The following is a 23,178-nucleotide window of genomic DNA, read 5'->3' as shown; positions in this document are numbered from 1 at the left end:
GCTGTTACCGGAAAGTCTAGTATATGTTACTATTCTCTCTCATTATGATCACTGTTGCTATATGTTTTTTGTAACTGTTGCGAAAATTTAATGCTTGTGTAACGATAAATTGACGTTAACAGTAAACCGAACAAACTGATTTTCCGTTGCAATTACCAAAAAAGGATCGACGATAGCGCAAAATGGTTACGCGTACCTCGTTTTTCGTAATCCCAACAATATTCAAACAGTTTTGTTTAACGATACCTGTTTTACTCAATTTTTCTAGTTACTGTAACAAATGAAATTTTTGTCATTGCACTACCGTAATTTTAATCATACTGATGTATTGCGTGAAAGTACTCTAAAACTGTGGTACCGATTTACTACGAAATGCGAGGATCACGGCAATAGTTTATTTGAGGCCACCGACACATCAGTCCATTGTGATATTACAACTGGAACATTGCACGATTGGCCATTCAATTCGCCTGGTACATTAACAATTGATGTTACTGCGACTTTTGCAAGATACCTTGCAGTTTATCACAAGATGTGATGGGAATAGCAATGATCGATGGTTGGAATTACATTACCCTGCTATAATTTAGCTCACTTACAAAAAAAGTAGTCAGATGAATTGATGATGTCTGGTAAAGATTTCGGCGCAGTATGATATATCTGTACGTGAATTTCAGGGTTGAAGCATTCTATGTATCCGATACAGACGTTTATGATGATAACGCAAAATTGACAAAATACACATTACTGCATTACAATACCATGATGTTACAATGTTACAAAAAATATTCTGTTTCTACGTGAACTTGTTTTGCGGAAAAATATCAGATTCTCTCTATAATCTCAGTGGGTACACGGGATGTAGCCTATTGAGATTGTACCTATATAGGCCTGCGCAACTTCACCGCTACAGATTCTTCAGGATTAATTGTCAAGTGGTTTCGCACGCGTGCGCCTACGCGTCTGTGTTAGTGTTGGTACTTTTCAAGTAGCTACTCCCGCGTACTCCAAACTCGAAAGAGCCACCTGGTAAATCCTTACAAAGGAATCATGTGTACGTGACACTGCAGGGTGGGTACGACGCGATGCGGTGCACAGTTTCCTTCTGCAAAGAGTGAAATACGTACACGTTATACCAGCTACAAGTGCACGCCGCACCGCCCGCGGTGTATGATGGGGTATGAATCCGAGATCAAACAGAGATTTTTTTTCAAACCATTTTTTTTTCCAGTATTCTCTGCTTCCTTTCGCTCTGATTTGCCGAAGTAACGAAAGCTCAGACTTTTCAGCTTCGCTATGCCTTAAGGCCGTTTAGCAGTCCTACCCTTACCGACCGAGCAAACTCACCCCTTTTCTGCCTGTATTAAATAAACTAATGAAGGGAAAGGGCTCAGATTTCGACTGACGCTCTTTCATAGCGGAATTCAGAAAAGTTCCTCACGTCCCGAAAATTGTCAAAAAAATGTGTGGTTGTTCAACACGTACTACTATTCCCACATTCCTCGCATTTGAGACCAAATACGGAAATTCAATATCAGATAATGTTTGATTGACACTGGATTATAGTCTATAACAATCCACACCGTATTCTTCTTACAATGTATATACTGTATATATAAACATCATTGAGACGGTATTGGGACATTTGATCCGTAAGTTAGATATATCTGGCTTTACAGCTATCAGTGGTAGAATCGATTTCACCGGGTGTATATAGATATAATACGGGATGAATTGCTAACGACTGAATGGTCCGTCGTCTGGTACAATTTAATGCGCATGCGCTACAATCCAAGAGCGTTTTTATTTTGCCAGGGCGGCCAACCGTCGTGAGCTTAACCTCAAAAAATTTGACAGTTCACACCGACAGCTGCCAAAAATTTTGAGGTTACACACGTCGCGGCGAACTGTCGTTTAAATTTATGACGGTTGGTCGCCCTAGCAAACAACTGCTCGCGAACCGTAGCGCATGTGCATTAAATTTTAGCAGACGACGGGCCATTCGGTCGTTATAAATTCACTCTGTAGCCTAACTGAGAGGACGGTACCTATGCCTGGGTTAATTTCAACTCAATAAGCACTCAGCTGGCCCTGGTATACTCGCGTGAATTGTAAGTATACCGCATTGATCGTCTCGGTGCTACAACAATAGAGATCTCCTTGAGAGTTGAAGCCGACCGCGGACCGACCGCCATCGCGGTCGTGTTACCGTTAAATTCACTCTGCACCCCATCCTGCCTGCGTCGTCGTCGTCGTCCCAGAGGTTCCGATTCCACTTACCATAAATTAAAAGCCACCTTAAGATTTCGGTTCAGCGCTTGAAACTTTTAACCTCCAAATTAACCATTTAGTGTTACTCGGAACGTGGTGTATAATTATTGTTGAGTTTCGCGGGCGGTAATTAAGCGGCCAACTTATGTATAATTCCGAGTTAGAATTTTGTATGAAAATTTTCCCTCAATCTTATTATTTCCTACATGGGATGAATAATTAACTTCTGTCAATTTCCCTAACAAGGACATTTTTTTTTTAATTCAATTACTACACTTCGAGATGTAGGCAATTTTAATTAGCAATTCAACTTTCACCGAGCGAATTACGCACATTTTCATTTTCCACTTATCAAAATAAAATTTCGTTATACGATAACGTAGGGTGTGAATTTAGTTTCGGCGAACTCAATGACAGAAGTAATTCTATCACCTTTTTGTTTCATCATAAACCAACAACTCGACTACTGTTATACGCACATTTGCATATGGATCGTCGCGATACCAGCTTGTAGACTCTTCGGTCAAATTGAGCGAATAAATCATTAAAAATTATCGAATAAACTTGAAGGCGTGTTGCAAGAGAGTACTGACGTATTTCATTACGAGTTTTTTCAATAAAAATTCGTTGAATCAACCGACCTCTGCGTTGTTAGCTATTCAGAAGTATCTAGTTAGTATTTCTGTCGAGATTTCATTCAAAATCGTTCAAAGATCTAAAACTTTGGACAAAAATCTTGCGAGGACGCAAAGATTTAATCACTTAGAATCATTCATTCATTCAGTTGCTCAAAATATCATTCAGCAAAAAATGATAAACAATTGGCGAAACTGTCAGAGACAAAGAACTTTCAAGACTTGGTGAATGGCAAAACCTGCACCCACGAATCTGAAGGGGTAATAACTGTTGTAATCTCGTTTACACAGGTTACGTACAATGTCATGAATTCTTTGTAATCTTTTGTGTATCTTGTAATCTTGTCTACTATCTGTTATCTTTTGTCAACCCCCACGTAATCTCAGGTAATCTTTGTAATCTCTGCAATCTCTGCACGGAAAAAAAAACATTACAGATTTTACATCTCCTGTGGTGAATATATGAACAGCGCTTTTTTGTAGCGAAATCTATGTACATCAATTATGGTAGATCTACCTGAGCATAAGAGATTTTGTAACTCTTATTATCAGTATTGTAAATCTTGCTACAATTACTTCCAAAAACTATCCACATATTCATCACAAGGGAATTAAAAACTACAATATTTTTTTTCCAAAGTGTGTAATCTTCCAAGTAATCCCTGTAATCTTTTCTAATTCTTGCATTTTTTGTAATTTCTTGTAATCACTGTAATCACTGTAATCTCTGTAATTGTTTGTAATTTTTTGTAATCTTGCTATAATTTTGTAATTTTTTGTATTCCTTGAAATCTCTGTAGCCGTTTGTGATCGTTTCCAATCTTCCTGTGCATCTTTCGTATAATGTTTGCAATTTTTTTTGTAATCCTTGTAATCACTGCCAACGTTTGTAAACCTTTGTAATCCTGGTATAACCCTTACAACATTGCTGAAAAGTCAGCAATATTTTTATAATCACTGTAATCATTCTAATCAATTTATGATATTTGTAATCGTAATCAGTCTACGCGATTCTTAAATAATGATTCACCCCTCGCACGAACTGCAACAATTTTTGGCGACTCGTTACGTTACGGAGACAGCGGTTGAACCGTTTGCACACCGCAAGCCAAGCAATGGCCATTCGATTTGTTTCAGGGAATTGACCGATAGTGTAATAGTGTATCCATTCGTCCATCCGTGGCTCACCGAGATACCATTGGTGCCCATTAATCTGGGTTAAGGGTTCCGGCGCATCCTCAAAGCTAGGATTATGAATTTCCCTGAGCCACTCGACCACCCGGACCATCCTTCTGCAGGGTGGCGCAATGGTTGTCCGATCGGGCACTCTCTCACTTTCGCCTTCCTCCCCGATCCTCAGCTTCCGCAACCTCCTCTTCCTGTTTATCTTGCGGATGATGTATGGATAACCAGCCCTCATTTAATTAAGCCAGCAGTGTTGCGCCCCTTATATAGGTGTAGATATACAAGGCTCATTCACGCGCCTCTGTAGAATATCACGCACACGCATCTCCGCATCCCCTTCCGCTCTATGTCGGATCCGTTCAACGGTAGCTGATTACACCGGAGCCTAAGAGTAGGGAACTATCGTGTCATCTGGATCAAGTTTCACGGATAATTTATCGGATCACGATTTTCGTGATGATAATATCACCGCATATCCACCGTAGTTTTAACTTGCATATCGGGAGAAATTTGTTCTTTCCGATTATCGTCATTCGTATATATGCTATATTTTCTTGCAACTGCAATTGCGACAATTTGATGTTAGTGCAGCGAACAATTGTTGCTAAGGTGTTATTTGGATGTAAAAATGTGTTATGCGATACCTATACTCACATTAAATAGTTACTTATACGGGTAGATTCCCATTGTACCAGAATTTTTCAGCAACTGTACGAATAGTATCCGTGCAGTTTTTCGGTTGTCTCAAATGTCTGCTTGTTGTTACACATTGACATGTCTAAGTGCATTGATTGTGAGCATGCTTCTAATTATGAATTAAACCTATCGACACGCCTACAAGAAAATCAATCGCAGTTGGTTCTTGCTGGAAATCCTCGTGAGAATTTATTTGACACGGTGCTTTGTATTATCTGAGATTGACACGTGGCACGACTTTCGAACGAAGGATCTTCATACATGTAGAACGATGAAAGCCCGGGGGTAAAGAGGATTAAATGGCAAAGATTTCACTGGAACGGAAATCAGTTCCTTATATGATACTTTATTCGCTCCTCGGGGAATTTTTCGTTGACTCGTCGATAAATTGGAACTTATTTGATTGAAAAACAAATCCCTTCCTTTTCCCAATCCACTTAAACCTGCAAATCTTCTTGAAAATTACAAAAGTCCTGGCGAAATTTGCACAGTTGAAATTAGAATCTTTCAAATTAGAGCTATTTTTGTGTTTGAAACAAGGTCTAAACGTCACTTCTTGCCAAGCTAAAAATCCTCCCGAAGCATAAAAATTTATCAGCTCAAGTCTACGAGATGCGTGCTTCATATCATGTCACTCTTTCCTATTTATATAATGTGTACAGAACTACACTTTTTCCAATTTTTTTTCGCGAAAGTTTCCAAACTAACCGTGTAATTAGCAGTTGGACTGGCTTCGCTTTAATATAGATATTACAATACATTTGCTTCCATAGTCTTTGGAATGACGACTTTATATATTATATTATCATATAGATATAAGAAAGTACTCAAGATTATTTTGTACAGATTGGAATAACCTGCATGTTTTTTTACATGTTATTAAACTGGGGAAAAAGTTACGCACTTAATGAGCCACGTCTTAGACTGGAGCAATGAATCCTGTACTTCGGAAGTTTATTTTCCACGGTAAAAACTAATGTTTAGACCTTGTTCCAGGACGCAAATATTTTCCTAATTGAAACGCACTAATTAATTGGCATGCTTGAAAATTTATTCAATGTACTTGCACAAGACGGTCGGCTTTGGAATGTTCTATAGTACAATGTACACGCGTAAAGGACCTAAGTTGTACCGAACGCTCAAGGATGTGAGGTGCACAAAATTCTAAGTGAAGAGAATAATCCGTATGGTATGAGAGAAAATCCCCCATTGTACTATGACTAAAGAATTATCCCCGCGTCCCAGACACGCAAAACGGATTTAATTAATTTAGCGCATGATAAACCTACGTAGTGGAATGTGTCATTACGTAGATGTTGTTCTACTTGAGAGAAAACGACACGCTTTTTCTTGCGTCAAAGCTGCGGGATTCTCAGAAGGGAGCTTCGACTTCGCCAGCAGGCAGGAGCATCATGGCAGATTCTTTGCGGAGAGAAAGGGCCGTGAAGAAGCTCAGCGAAATTTCGCAGCCGCTGGAGAGAGAAATAAAGAGGGAGATGCTGGAGCGCGAGATAGAATGAAGGAAGAAAACGGTTTGAAAATATTCGCGGGAGCCGCCCGGAGACAGGTAAGTAATTGTACCAATTAGGTTTTCGGGGCTCAACTGCTATACAGTTTTTCGACGATCATCGCCACGAAGGGCTTCGAACAAAACGCCTTGTAGAAATAAATGATAATTTGAATTTTTTAAACACGAACAATACTTTCCACCATAGTAATTCGCACTTCTTTCACCCTTTTTGCTATAAACCATCGAGGTGTCTAGCAATTTAAACAATGTTTGAACTGCAATAGCACGTATACTCGGCATAAACGTCATTAAAAGTTAATTCCTCGACGACGGATTTATGGGCGAATGTTTCTGTGATTTTTACTGAGATTTCAAGGTCTTCGTACCGTAGTATAACCATTACTTTTGTTGCAGAATAATTTGGTGCGTGACGTTAAAGATTCAGTGACTTGTAATTAAGGCTGTTCAAATTTAAACGCCGACTTCCTAAAGAAAAGATGAAAAATCAGAAAACTTGTATACACTCATATAACGAAAATAAGAAATAGTAAAATTAGATATTTGCCTATCTAATGCCCCTTTTTTTTATATATTTGATAGCCGCTAAGCGTGATTGAGTAATCTTGGAAACGATCGCTTCGAACATGTGAAGGACCGTTATAATTCTTGCACATGTGTAATATTGAAATTAACGAATTGTACAGGCGCTAATAATGATAATGAGTAAATAGTAATAACAATACGTTATTCCTGCCAGCGGTTACCAATAGCATCACATCGCGATACGCAACGTTTAATTATATTACCATTCGTATTCCAGCGCGAACGAGTCGACGCGGGAAGATGAAAGAAAGAAAAACGAAACACGAGACGCGAGACGCAATTCTCAGGGAGGCATTCATATTGCACGCGTGTGCGCTTGTGTATCCATATATACATAGGTACACGTGTACGCACGTATGCACAAAGTACAAAGAATCGAATGTACGAGTATGTATGTACATACGTATGTACGAATACGAAATCCTCTCCCGGCGACCATGTAGGGCATTATCGTATCTTCAGCTACGCCTACGTGATATGTACGTACATACATACCTAAATATAATATAAAGGGTACGTATGTACGTACATCTGACAGTCGAACGCATATGATATGGGTATTAATACCCCCAAGTGTCGCAATGCTCCGTCGATCCGTTTATTATACTATTCGTCATTTGCGTGACTGTTGAATGAATGACGAGTATTCCAAGTCGTCATCGCGCCAATTGATCACTCTATCGCACGCACTTGTATGGATAATACATGTAAAATAAAATAACAGATGGACCCAAGGACATCGGTACAGAAATATTTATCTCCCTGCGCATGAAGATAGGAAAGAAAGAAATAAAGATTTAACGGGGAAGGGAGAAAACAAGAGGTGGACCGCTAGTTAGGAAGAAGTTCGCTCAAGACGACCGCATTCCGAAGTTTGCACGTCGACTTCGTTAGAAACAATCGTCGCGCAACTTGGTTTGGGAAAGGGGGGGGGGGGGGGGGTTTGCACGTGATTGGTCGCCAATTTGATATGGCGATCGTGATCGGTCACTTGGCGAAATGACTTGGCGAGTTCCATCGCGTAGGTACCCGCGTCCCGAGGAAAACGTGCCGTGATTTTCACCGTCGCGCGTTGCTACCCTTCGTCCATAGGCGAACTGTTTTTCTAACAAAGAAAAAAGTATACTCCCGGGTAGGTAAACCTCATGACGATTTGATGTTGCGTGCAACGAAACGCACGCTGTGCGGAATAATAAAACGATTGCAAAGTTTCACTTGTAAATTTGCTCAGTTTTGTATACATGTATGGGTTTAGAAGTTGTGCATTCGATACCGCAACGCTGCAGTGCAACGTGAGAATGTTTATCGTTTTGATTCGTATTTTTTTAACGCTCACTCTGTCCACACAGGCTGAATTTCAGACTACTCAATGGCCCGTCATCTACTGAAATTTAATGCGCATGCGCTATACTTCGAGAGCAATTGTTTGCCAAGGCAATAAACCCTCATAAATATAGACGACAATTCGCAGCGACGTATGTAACCTCAAAAATTTTTACAGCTGTCGGTGTTAAACACAACTGCCAGAGGGAACTGTGAAATTTTTTGAGGTTACGTTCATGACGGTTGGTCACCCTGGCAAACAACTGCCTACGGATTGTAGCGCATGCGCATTAAATTGTAGCAAATAATGGACAGTTCAGTCGTTATCAATTCACCCTGTATACGTATGCCCACTAAAGATATTTGTTTTTATAATCAAGATATTGCGATCAGTTGTTTATTTTTAATCTCCGCAAATTTGGAAAACAACAAATTTTTACCATTGTCAAATTTCGTGAAATGTGCTTCTACGGTATACTGCCACACCCTTATTTTTTGTAACTGATATGGTCACAAATGGATTGATCGATGGTCACATACGGAACCAAAATGGCCAAAGTCGAACCACCCTGCATTTTTACTGTTCCCTGTCAGGCGGTACGTTGATACTGGAATTCGACCACCGCAATCAATACATGGACCGTGAAAACGTTCCAATATTCCAATTTCCTGTATGACCCTAATTCTGGATTTTCTACCCTGATTTCGACATTCTTTCAAATTGTTTGAAGGAAGGACAAGATTTTTACTTTTCGCCCTAGTAATTAACGTCCCATTATTGCTACGTCTACTTATCATCACCCTCTTTGTGTAGTGCGTGTATAAGCGATTCAAGTACGCGGGGGAATCAAGCTGAGAGGAGTATAATCCACTCCTATGCGAACGGCGCAGGCGAGTGTTCACTGAGCCAATTAGACCGATTAGAATCAATTTCAACAAATTAACGAAATTGGTTTAACAATTGCGATTATATCATTGCGAGCAGCCGGTGGGCCGAGCTGTCCAACTACCGTAGGTGGAGCAGGGTTGTCTAGTAATTTCAATTTGGCAATGCACTGCGTGGATGTACGTCGAATGAAATGGGAGCCTTCACGCCAGTAAATTACGTTGAAACGGGATCGTTGTTCCTCAGGGCTGGACTGAAACCCGTCGTTTTTAAGATACCCAACCACTCGCTCCGTTCGAGTTAATAACAAGTAACGAGATAAACAAAAACAGAAAAAAAAACGCGTTTCGGTCACAGTGAAATATCTCATACCGTGGTACGAGCAAATTCGTGGCGTATTATACAATGCCGGCGGTTGAGTGGAACAATATCGTATAAATTAATTTGGTTCAATAACATCGTATCTCAAGTACGGAAGCTATTTGCAACATGTTTTTTTTTTGTTTAGAAAAGATATTGATACTGGTCGATTCATAAAATGCTATTTTGTAAGATAATTTTTCAATATTCTTTTCCATATCTCACCACAATTCTCGGAAATAATCATTACAATTGTTACAGAAAAACTTTTTCACGAATTAAAATCGAACTAATTGGAAACGTGGTCTTCTAGGTAACGCGATTTATACGTGAGATGAATTTAGCAAAATATTGCCAACGTGACGTGAAATAATTCGTTATTCGCTGTACATTTGCTCTTAGGATGAGAATCAAGCTCTGGTTAAAAATAATTTCCGTCAAGTTTGATGCCTGTAAATTTTGTGGTGGCAATTTTGATCGCGCTTAGTTTCGTAAATTTTTAGTACTCGTACCCTCGGCGAGTCCGAAGCATCGAGATCAAGTACGCAGTAGCTCTGCTGACTGAATTTATACAACGCGACGCGGCGAGAGATTTGAGCGGCCTCTTTTATGTTGGAGACCATCGAATGTTTCGATACGAAATGGGCGTTGCAATATCTCTGGTAGCGCGGGGCGGACACGAGACCTCATCAATGCAGGAATGAGCCCGCGGGTCCTTATATGGCGACCAAACCCAGGGACAAAATGCCGCGAGCCGCAAGCCACGAGTCGAGACCGGATCGCAGCATCGGAGCACATCCTTTTGCTCCGCTCTACCCAACAACGACAATATATTTCGCCGACCAATATTCCGTTCGAGTCGAAATAAAACGGTCTTCCTCGATGATTTTTCCATGTACACGGTTGTTGTCTATGATCGGGAATTTGTTACGGTTGTGGAAAATTCATCAGGTACTTTACGACACATCCAGGAATTAGGTATACCACAGGGCTTAAGGTAATGTAGCAGTTCTACCATCACTGACCGAGCAAACCACACCTTTTCCTTCCTACATTAAATAAACAAGTTTATAACTGAAAACGTGTAAATAGTAACATGTGTCAAAAAGCACACATTTTTTCCAAGATTTTCTGAATATGAGTAACTTTCCTCAATTCCACTACGAAAGAGCGATGCACCGTCAAAATTTTAACCCTTTCCGTTCGTTTTTTCATTTAATATAGGAAGAAGAAGGGTGAGTTTGCTCGGTCGGTAAAGGTAGGAGTGCGATGTGACACCTTAACTGAAAAACGTGTGTTGGAACATATTATTATAAAAACTTGCGACAGTAGACAATTTCAAATTTGGGTAGTATGTTTTTTGCTAAAAATCCTATCACGCTTCGAAAAGAATAGCAGTTGACCTAATATGAAACAGTTTAATGGACACACGCGATACAGGCGCCGATCTAAAATAGGTCTAATCATGAAACCAGTACTTAACACCTTCGTTATAATTCACGTTCATGATCGTATTACGAAATGACAAAAAATTAGTTTTACATTTACATGGCGTGGCAAGAACGCAACGATCGCAAACGAACGCAATGCAGGGGTATGAAAAAAAACATATCAATTCATACAATTGAGTAAAAACTTGGTTTTAGAATATATGCAGTGTCAAACGAGTAAAGAGTAGGTATGTGGCAACGAAATTGATGGCGCAGTTAGAAAAGCTTTCTGACAAATGCCTAAATCTAATTAACATTTTTATTGAATATGTATGATGGCGCCAAGTATTTTTTTTTTTACGCAAACGCGGGCCGCCGGCTGCTGCCGTAAGTCTGTTGAAAAAGAGAGATGGAAACTATGAACAGATATAAGATAGATACATGGATGAATAGAGAAAAAAAAAAAAATAGAAGAGATGAATGAAAAAATTTCAAGGTAAATAAATTAAGAGCCACGCATTCCACTCAAGATTTCCCGTTTCTCTCGACCCACCCACGCGGTTGGTTGGTTGGTTAATCGCTCGTCTCCGCTATATGGACTATTCACTGGCCATATGTATGCGAGAGAAGAGTCACTCACGACACGAAGATCGGAGGAGCGTTAACGAAAATGTCAATTCGATTGCGAGAATCTTGGAAGATGATCGTGGAACGCTGCGCGGAATACAGGAAACGTATAAACTTGAGCAACTATTTTACACGTTACATCATCGTACACATACCTCGGTACAGTAAACTCCATAAAGTGGTTGAAGCGGTATACTGAAATAGCATCACGCCGCATCAAAACAAACGGAGGAGCAATGTGCGGGTTCCGAACGACTATAAAGCATCGAACAAGCATCAGAGGAAGTATCTTTTATCCGGTGCTACTTTTTTTTTTCTTCACCTTTTACTAATTTTCCTTCAACGAACGTGTGTACCAGAGCCGGAAAAGCTCCTCCGTTTCTATTTATTTTCCTTGAAGTCGGTTGTTCGGTGTCACATAATTCCAACAACGCGCGATCATCTACCAAAGAAAGTGGATTTGTCTTCCAGGCGTAGCTCCAAATAAGATGAAAATTAATCTAGCCTAGAAACGACAGCTTCCTGTGGCGCAATGATCGTTTGTCGGGTAATAAGTAGAGCACGGTCATCTATTAATATCACTCTCCCCCATGCTTCAACGACTAGCGCGTTGCAAAGTGTGCAAAAAATCTGCCAACGTTGTAAAATATATTTATATAGATACCTATTGATGATTTAAGCCGTCAGTGCAGTTTAGTTGAAAATTTATTCTACCGATAGTTAAAACTAAAGTATATATAAGAAGGATCCCGGTTATTTAACGAAAGTATCATCATCACGTATACATAGGATACGTTTTACAGGATTTAGATTTTCTTTAAATGGATCATCCCTGATTCAAACCAGCTCTGGGACGTTTCGTTACTCGGATCCTTTTCTATATTTCCCGTTCAATAAGACAAAGTCTTCTAAAAACCACAAAGCGTATATCCCTAACTCGAAAATTTGAGCATAATTCGTTACAGATTAATTATTAAATTTCTACCTTCATGCGATGTTCTAACTATACATATGGCGCCACACACACGCCGATGCTAGAACCGATCAAACCGTAACTCATTGGCATAATCCTCTGTTTCGTGTAATTGCCGCCTCGTCGAAATCCGAACTTTCGACATCTTGTACCATAAATTTTCGAGTGCGAATTACTATACAAATTATGATAAGTAACGCACAAAGAAGCCTGAGGCCAACCACCGCTAAGGCTAATCTTTACACCTGGCTTCGACTACAAAGATTTCTCTCATCTCGATTTTCATATATATATGCGTATTATAGGTATACCTGATATTCGACGTCGAAAGGCGAGGAGAAAAGGCGTTGCGACGACATTCAAAGTTTTCCTTTAAAAGCAATAGGGCTGTAATAGCCTGCTACGGCATGCGAAAAGTCGAGAAAATGAGAGAAAGAGAGAGAGAGAGAAAGAGAGACGAGTAGGGGGTGCATAAAAGAATATAATTCATTCGTCTTAGTTTTATTGGATTGAAGAATGGAGCCTTGGCACGGCTTGGAATGGTATTAACCTAAAGGTAAAGTAATTGAGAATATGCGAGGACTGAAGTAAGAGGGCGAGGCGGGATGGAAATACGGTAAAGCAATTGAAATGATACGTAAATTTTCCCTCGTCCAGGGGCCAATGAATCTGGTATTGAATTCTTACCAACCGTGATGACAATGCCTCGTCTTTGGGAAAATTTTGAAGTTCTAACTGCAGATAAGTAAGGTACAGAGATAAACTGAATCTTAAGACTTCTCATTTTCAATATTAAAATACACATTTTCCTGCGGTTCTTTCAGATTGAAACAAAGCATTTCCAATGATATGATCACCGATAATAATAACCTCGGTTAATCATCGCTGGTGATTGGTATAAAGGTTTTCACAAATGATAATCCAAAACGAGGAATCGATACGATGTCTTCACTGATGCATGAAGATCTATAAAAACAACCAGTCTGAATGATCGACTACATATGCGCAAGATAATCAAACTCTATTGGTCGACGAGATCGTACCGTGGAAATATTTTCCTTGCAAGGCAGAAAGCGTGGCAATTTACTCGAAACGGATCATGAGACGTCAAATTCATCCGCGTCAAGGGGCAAATTGAATTTTACATCGTTTCACGACTCTTAGCAGTCATTATTATTCAATGAGTAAACAATAACTGTTTGGCCAAGCCTTCGCGAATCACTATAACATCAATTATTTGAAATCTGTTTCATTTACAAAAAAAAAAAAAATATATAACCTTCATATTTCGGGTTTGGCAGTTAATTGTAACTAATTACGGTGGCCAGCCTGCATGCAAATCCGACAAGGCTTACGGATGCGCAGTCGGACGTTTAATCTTTTAATCATAATCGTTGTCTCTCCGTATGCTCTACTACACGGATTGAAGAATGCGATGATTCGCAGATAAATCGGTGCGGTATTGTGACATTATTCAAGTCGTAAATTCATATGACAAGTGTTTTCAGGACGATAAAAGTTTGTAAGTACATGCATATGTACATTTGCATATATGACTTAGGTAGTCTTGTGAGGTATGTGATCCGTCGTTCATGAGAAATTGACACATCGATCATGAAAGTCAGTCGCGTACTGATCATCACAGAAGACTTGGACGCTATCTTTGATCTGTTCCTATGTCCACATAGCGTTGCATGGCCGAAGTCGAGTCTAAGAATGAATATAATTCTCATCCAATTAAACTTGCGGTAAATTTTCAATCTCGATGCATCTTGCGCAATACGTGTGCACTGTGCATGTATACGTTATGCAACGAATCCACATACACTATGGACTATAGAAGGAATATATCCACAATTCATTCCAGTCTATATGTTCATCTGACTCTAATGGCGCGTAACTATACATCGCACAGGTTTGCGCGCCAACTGGAACGAGAGCATACTTTCGAGTACAATTGGGTTATTATACGCAAGCCGAGGAGTCTGCAACAGTCAAGAGATTCTTGGCTTTCTTTTGAGGTTCGCTTAATGCTGCAATGCATTCGAGCCGACTCCGAGGCCGAGTGACCTCGTTCTAAGAGTCGTTGCCTCGTCACTTGAATCATTCACTTTTCTCCTGTTCCATCGATCCATCTACCTATAGAATGTTAAATACCGAACGGAAGAGGCAAATTTGCGGAGTATAAATTGTATTCTCTTTTTATCATGCCCATCTACGATTCCCAGTTTCGATTCATCCATTGTAGTCATTGTATGTGTGCGATGGTTGGAATATCACATTGAAATCAGTGATCGCCACAATGATTCTTAAGGAACCCAATTCAGATTGGGAAAAACGGCGGTATAATTGTTACTAGAAAAAAAAAAACAAAATGTTTTTCGTTGGCCGTTTCAACCCTTCGCTTTAATGTAACCAGACCTAACGCTGCATTGCGCAAGGCGTGCGACGTGAATGATGTACCGGTGGTGGTTTATTTAGGTGGCGTCAGAGCGTCTGGAAATTCACGACATGATTCTCTATGTCTCAGTTTACTTCCAGCCCGTACAAAGTCCTCCTCTTGTCCCCGTATCTTTTTCTCTCTTTTATTTCGTATAAAGAAATCTTGGCATATAAAAAGGATTCGAGCGGAATACGATAATAGGTCAAGGACGACGTGTGATTCCTCGATTATTTTCACCCCGTGGCTGCGCATTGCCTGCAGGGGAAAAATCGGCATCGCATATTCCGTCGACACCGTGCATCTGACCGAAGGCAAACGGATCTAAGGAATACCATTTTTCGGAATCCAGTCACGAAATTTCAGCGTGTACATAAGAGAGACTGTTTTACTTCGGGACAATTTTCCGATCTTTGGTTATAATTGTTATAAAATAGAATGCTTTCAAGATTTTAACACGAAATTGATGTTATCTTAAAGAGCAGCCTTTCTATGACAAGCCACTACAATTGATTTGTTCAAGAAACGTGATTTTTTGGTAAGAGCATTTCAATATCGTTGTTAAATTTCTACTAAAGTATCCCTTGTGTACCTTCAAACTTCACACGTCAAAATAAACTTTACAACAGATTATTATTATTTAAGTTGTTTGCTTATAGATTGTCTAAAGGTGAACCTAAGTTTCTTCATTATTAAAATATCAATGTTGCGTTTTTAATGGTGGCATCTTAAAAAATATGAAGGTTATTAGGAATACTTGTGCTGAATTATTTCCGATATACCGAATTACTATACATTTACTGAATCAATGGACCCAAGATTCATTAGTAGAATACGACTTAACAGGGTAAACTTATAGTAAGGTGCGCGTGTTTCGAGGTTATGTTCATATTTCACATAAATTTTACGATATACAGAGTGATTATCGGTCGACATAATGGTCTGTCATCTGCTATAGTTAAATGCGCATGCGCTAAAATTCGATAGCAGTTGTTTACCAGGGCGGCGAACCGTCAAAAACATAACCTCAAAACTTTTGACAGTTGTCACTGACAGTTGTATTCAATACCGACAGCTATCAAAATTTTTGAGGCTATGTTTGTGACGGTTGGCTGCCCTGGCAAACATCTGCTATTGATTTGTAGCGCATGCGCGTTAAACCATAGCAGACGACGGGCCATTCTGTCGATAGATAATCACTCTGTATACTTTATACATATACCAGTTGTACAAGCCTTTCCCATTACAATACAATTTCCTAAAAAGGCCATTTATTAGCCAACCAAAAATCTATGAGAAAATGCTAAAGTTAATCTGAGATACAGAAATCTCAAGTTCACGATAAACGCTGATTGCACAGAGTAAATAAATCAAATTTACATTAGTAGTTCGGTTGTACACGATTATTAATGACAAACTACCACATTCTCCATAAATGTTAATAGACCTCTTAACATGGGACGTTTTTTAAGGTAAAACCGTCTCCCTACTACTAATTACAGGAAATTAGTCGTCACGTCTAGGAATTGTGGTTCACATTGGCATACATGCCGCATGCATGTAAGGTGGTTTTTATTTTCGATACGAATTCAATAATTTAGTTCACTGTTAGACGCACCTATGCCAGTGTTTAACATCGGTACATCCATATCGCCCCGCGTCTACGGGAATATGTGCCGTATCGTTTTCTTGGAGTTCATTTTGTTACCGAATTTTTCTTGGCGGATGACGGATGCATCCCTCGAGGCATCCGGTAAACCGATGACTTCGTAAGACGACGCCTCGTGTTGTTGAAAGAATATAATCTTGGTACAAGTGTGGTCAATAAAGTCAACTCACCCCTTATAGCGTCTGCGGTAGACGCCAGGAGACCTTGGAGAGTCCGGCTGTGATGGTGCATCAAATTTTGGAAATCACTTTTCGCCTGGTTCCGGATTCGGTGCTCCATGTCAGAACTGCAGCAAGACCCGCCACACGTGGCTGTGAAGAAAGAAGAGGAAACAATCTTATCATTCCGCCATTTATTCTCGTCAAGATTTATTGTTAGTCACCGGTAGATCAAGTTATAACCGACCAAATTACTAGACCAGTGACATTGAAACTGTTTCGACGCTCTTCTGATCAAATCGTGCTAAATATGCCTCGGCATTGCAATTGACACTGGCTGCATGTGGCATGATAACGAACCTCTGTAGTGCCGGATGAATTACCACCACCTATCACAACTGAAATTGCGAGGAAGCGTAGCAGTGAAGCTATGCTACATTGGAAAAGTTATGCGCCGAATCTTCTGCTTGATCATACCTAATAACACTAAGGAATCTTTGATACAGTCCGTCTTCTCAGAATGACCTGCTCTAAAATCCTGAAGAGAACCAAATTCTGGTTCGAAAAAGGGTCATCAAGACTTGTCTGGAGAACTTGAATTTTCGAGATTTTAAAATTTCCTACGAGTCTCTGGTTTACCACGTTTCACGTACGGTAACCAAATATGATTGTTTCCGCAGTTATAGGTCATAAGGTTAAAGACAGAACGAAAACTTGTAACATCATTTCTCCGCGGTATCTTGTTCCATGCAATTTGACCAAATTACTTTCGGTGGGTATTAAACCCATACTGCACTTGGACACGTCAGCTCACGTGCTAGTCACGAGGATCGACGTAACAGACTTGCTCGCAAACGTCGTAACAGCTCAACCGCCGATATTATGGCCTGATAAAGTTTCCAAGAGGCAGGGGAACGACGAATGAGATAGAAAGGGAAAGTAGGAAGAGCGGATTGACGTCTAAGGTAATCATAAGAGTTGGACGTTAACCAAAGAGCTACATGAAATTTCTTTTCCTAAAAATGCTACAGAGACTCATCGTATTTCCGTGAGGTACTCTTTGCCCTTTCGTCTGTAATGGACTTTTTTTCAGAATAGGTTATTGCTCGTAACAAAATTACGAAACAGCACTTTCTCACTGCAAGAATCCTGCCTGCCTATTTCTGATGACTACAATTCTCAGTTGACTGTATTTTTCTTGAGTTTTTGGTCGTTATTCACGACTAAGCATTCGCAATGAACTGGCAAAATTAGAGCAGACCGAAATGAGCGATTTTCTTTTCGAAAACGGCGTTAAGAATTTCTACAACCTTGCGAATCACTTGTTCCTTTGCAATTTGTCGAGTTAGGCTCTATGGACTTCACTCCCTTCCCTCGATTGTTCGCAAACGTTAAATCAATCAGTTTAAATAATAACTACAGGTATACCGACGTGTAGGAGTAAAGTTGGAATAGCCGTGGTGGTTATCGTGAAACAGTGAGTTACCTTAACAGGTATTTATGAAGGGGTTAAACGCAGCCTTAGCAACTGATTTTTGTCATTGAAGTTTATTCGACGGTCTCGCTGCGTATCAGTTATCACGTTACGCTTTTATCGATTCCCAATAAGTTTTACACCGCTCATATATTTTCGGAGCGTAGCTATAGGTATTCAATAGATAAATAAATATTTGCGTTATGATTCATCGCCATTGTATGTACGTACATTACGCGCATATCACAGATTTCCATGGATAACTTTTATTGCTATTCCATATATCTTCGTCCTCCCTGTTCCGTCCGGTTTCACGCGGAAATAAAAAACATGTTTCTCACTTCGTTTCGGTTTCTTTTTTTTTTGCTTCCATTTTCCCATCCCCTTATTTCATTTGCATTTAGGAGTGCGACATTCTGCATAACAAAATAACATTTGCGAATGAAATTAAATAACTTGTATGATGGTAATTAAAACACGGTAACGTTTTGCAGAGATTTCGATACCGCCGTTCGAAAATGTTTTCTCAATCTTAGGCGGCAATATCGCGGAATCAGGACGAGATAAACAATCCATACCCAATTTATAAGGATGAAGTTAGTAACGTTACTTCTCATCTTTAAGATCGTCTGAAAATTGATAAACTATGATAAACAAAACACTCATATTTTTAAAAGCCAAATCCTTGAAAGTCAATCAAATATTGTACAGTAACGATTTTTCCCTGATATTTCGTTACGTCAACATTACTAACTTCAGCCTCGTCCGAATTTACGGTTTTCAGTCACGGAACTGGAAGTACAGAAAACAAGAATGAATTAAATATACTCCATTGAAATTGTCAACACTTGATGTGGATAAATAATTTGTGACAATCGACTATTGTTCAGATTCGAATTATTATTCTCACCAACTGCCGAATAAATGAATAATGTTTTAGATCCTGAAAAGGGTATGCATAACTATATAACCTGTATGAATGAAATGTATTTTTATTGAGTATATAACTCTGACTGGTGACGGTCTGAAGAAGAAGGAATTAAATCCAGAAATTAAAATATTTTTTTGGTAGCTACACTCGCTTTTAATTCTTACGTACATCTACGTAACTTCCGACGATGAGAAAAGCTGCAGCGTCGTTAAAAAAAAAAGAATTTATTCTTTTTTTCTCTTTTATTTTCTCTACGTTCTTTTACAAATACAAACGAACTGCAAGTGCGACAACAAAAAAACGGTGAGATGATAAGGGATGCGAGAGAAAATAAATAGGTACAACGTGTACAAGCTTCTCCCGACTTGACGCATAGTTTGAGAGATTACAAACCACCGTAGTAGTAGGTATATATACACGATGGGGCCAAAATGCCCCCTGGAAAAACCGTCGTGTGTATAATATACATCCGTGGTGGTACGTAATGTGCGCAAACATTCACGGCAGTTGAAAGATCTATGTAATATTATCATTGTCATATAACGTGCACCGTGTCTTTCACGAGGAAACAGACGCCTGTATGTATATACATATAAACACATTTTTGTTCGCATGCTGTTGACACTTTGCACACTCTAATAATATACCCTGCATGGCGTGTAGAAGGCGTGAACACAATAGACTTGGAGGAAACCGCAGGTGTGGCGCCAAAAGGACTCGGTCGGGGGTTAAAACAGCAGAAACCCCGACATTGCCGTTCGACTGTGCGCAGCACGGGATTTTATTTGAGATTGTAAAACTTATTGCGGTATGGTGCCCGGCGGCCATCCGATAAAAATAACAATTTCTACGATCTTTGATGGCGCAGTTTTCGTGTCGTTACGCGGTGATCTAAAGCTGACTGAAATATTGAAGAACGGCGATCAGTAGAGGTCGGACTGAATAAGCACGACGAATATTATTCTGGATATGCATAATACCGTGAGGGAACGGTGAAACTTTTCAGGCTGTGTGTTCGACTACTCATGCGCAAAATAATTGAACTCTATGACTGGTCGGCAAGCCAACCGCCGCAGGGTAGCAAACTTTACGAAACGGGTATGGCGTCAAACTCTCGCGCGTCAAGTGGCGTATTGAAATTATATTTTTACGATCAACGATCAGTTAAAGGTAAAAGATAGCCAAGCTTTTTGGAATGACTGGTTCAACCGTTTAAGATCTGACTACCCTAAAATCATTCGCATTACCTACATCGCGTCCATAACCCTCATAAGCCGCGATTCATAGCCGAAGCTTAAGGGTACCAGGCCTGCATGAAAATTTGACAAAGCTCGCGCATGCGCAGTCGGACGCTGAATCTGCCAAGTTTCACCGTTTCCCCTCGTTATATCATAAGTGTTCAGGCATAAATTATGCTGCAGGCTGAGTTTAATTAATGCAAGCCTTTATACAAGTATAATGTGCGGCGGCGGCGACTACGAATACCATATTGGCATAGCAATATGTGAGAACAACAGATCCTTAAACGATAAGAAACAACGTAAGCAGGTTAACAGTTTCGTTGTCGTTGACGGTGTGAGTACTCCTCCTATTTCTTCGTCACGGCTGTCACCCTAGTCGACACAAACAGGGGCGGAGGATTTAAGAGGAGGATATAGAAAGAGACGACTGGTTGAGGGGGGTCGAGATGGTCAAACACATTAGTCACTGTCGGAAGTTTTCAGGTCGAAGGTGTAGATGCAGGGTATAATAAGAAATTTACCATGAATTATAAAAAGTTTGAAAGAATATGCAACCGTTGCATCTAGCCGATTTCTACATATTTCTCGTATTGTATTATTTGTATCGCAAGCTTTCCGGGACGCTTGTATTCGCGGCACTTAGTTACAGCTTCTATGACCTTGCATTATTGTATACGCGTAGATGCATCAAGTAGTACATTATGGGAATATATTACATGTACATGATGTCAGCACCGCCATGCTGATAGACATACGTATGATATTTCTGATTACAACGTTAATGTAACGATGCACTTTCAGAATAAATCGTCATTTTGCGACTACAGGATTGTCCGATGTTCAGTAAATTAACCGTAACGAAGCAAAACATACTTATATTCGTGTTATCGATAGTTTAAGATAGTCAAATTTTGTAAATAATTTTACGAACCAGACTGTACGGCGTTGCGTACATACCATGGAAAGGTTAACATATCGGTGACGGTATCAAGTCAACGTGTAGATGTGTCAACTCAAATTTTTACAGTCAATACGATTGTTGGCAAGCTTGTCAGTTCAAATTTATCCGTCACCTGCACGAGTCGATCCTGCAGCCGCGATTGTTACGATCTCGGCTTTAAAACTTATCGCACGCTTAGAGTCGTCAAATATTGACAACGCGCTTCCGTCAGTCAATCAGACACGCGCTGCGATAACTATGATAAGATGACGCTGTTTACTGATGTCAACTTATTATTAGAAATAAATTAACTCAGCGAAATGTCCTCTTTCCCCTTCGATTCCAATTTTTAAAAATAAAAATTTTTCATCACAGATCGATTGCTCGTCCGATATTTTTCAATCATCACAATTTTAATTTTACTCCCTGATTATATAATTATAGAAAAGTGAAAAACAAAACAATACGAACGAGGAGCAGTTTCACTAAGGTGAACAAATTTTTTATTTCAATCACTCGAACAATTGAAGTAGCAAATAGGTAGATGAGTATATTATTATATTACGCCAGAGCAAAGCTTTGGTTGCTCGGAAAATTGCTGACGAAAATTTGTCGAGAAGAAAATATGAGTATCCCTAAAATACACGGTATGGAGCAAAGTTGACATCATATTATTATTGAAGTTTGTAACGTTATCGTAACGATTCGTGCTAAGGAAAACCCGTTATTTTGCGATATTGGAATTGTCTGAAATTCAGTAAATTGTAACAAAACAAAACACACTTATATTTCGAAATCCTAGTTCCTTTAAAATCATTGAAAAAATTTCGTTTCGTTAAGATAACGTTACTAATTTTAACCTCGTAAGTTGACACCGGTTCCTTCAGCCCAATAATTATAGTTTATTTCGGCAAGCCAGGGTCATACGTGTGGTACGCACAAAGAGAGCGCTCAATCGCAAACTGTTTGAAAATAAGAAGAGGTTGACAGGCGACCGACGGACCACCTCGTGGGTTGGTTTCAACTTTCGGTATATCATCAAATAATCCCTATCGATGGAGTGCAAGTGGTTCCGATGGTGACGGAGATGGGTTCGAGGAAGGGTTTGGAGGATAGCGAAATGTAAACAAATACGAGAATAGAGAGAGTTGAGAATGTATAAAGAAAATAGTCAATAGTTGATATTAATAGTATCGTGATGGTGAATATACTCACTTTTTGAAGGCTCGTCCTCCATATACTCAATAGAGATATTTTTACCATCAAAAAAGGGTTTAACTGTCTCGCAGGCAGTTCTGCTGGTCGTCCGCGAAAACACATCACCCGGACACGCACACAATATAATAATCACAAACACACCACGCAGAGCACACATTTTTCCGATAACTGATTTTCCGTACTTCCGGTATCACTTGTTATTCTTTATTTTCTTCCCCTTAACTTCCCTACCTCGTTCCTAATTTATCGAACGTCGGTTAATAGCAGGAAAAATGGAAAAATAAAAAATTTATACATATATACGGGTGTACGTGCGTGCAGTTATATATAAACATAGAACCTCGGCTCGTTCGATCGTGAACGTTTTGTGCGAGAGGGAAAACCCTACGCTTGGGATAATCTCACGGCACCTGGAAAATCCAACGAAATCGACGAGGACTCAACGCTGAGCTCGACTCGTCTGAGTCAGTGAGCAAAGGCGCCGCGCGACGTTCACTCCACGAATCGTTGGGCACGACTGACGACTGACTGAAAATCAACTCAATTTGAAAAACCGTTCACCCCCCCGAGTACACCGACCTTCGTCCTTCGCCGACGCAGACGTGTCT

General features: G+C 39.8%; 1 protein-coding gene across 1 annotated transcript in view; it reads right to left on the bottom strand.

Annotated features, from left to right (window-relative positions):
• The window catches only part of LOC124176743 (division abnormally delayed protein), a 67,400-nt gene extending 44,222 nt beyond the window's left edge, over window positions 1–23,178 (bottom strand). The window contains exons 1-2 of the mRNA XM_046558380.1: window positions 22,568–23,178; window positions 16,779–16,919 (exon numbers count right to left, since the gene is read on the bottom strand). Of these exons, the coding sequence (XP_046414336.1) occupies window positions 16,779–16,919; window positions 22,568–22,727 (301 nt within the window). The 5' untranslated portion in view covers window positions 22,728–23,178. The remainder of the gene's footprint in view (window positions 1–16,778; window positions 16,920–22,567) is intronic.

The sequence above is a fragment of the Neodiprion fabricii genome, chromosome 2, assembly GCF_021155785.1.
Source record: "Neodiprion fabricii isolate iyNeoFabr1 chromosome 2, iyNeoFabr1.1, whole genome shotgun sequence".
Taxonomy (NCBI): domain Eukaryota; kingdom Metazoa; phylum Arthropoda; class Insecta; order Hymenoptera; family Diprionidae; genus Neodiprion; species Neodiprion fabricii.
The sequence above is the reverse complement of the archived record's forward strand: the minus strand, read 5'-3'. Positions and strand labels throughout refer to the sequence as shown.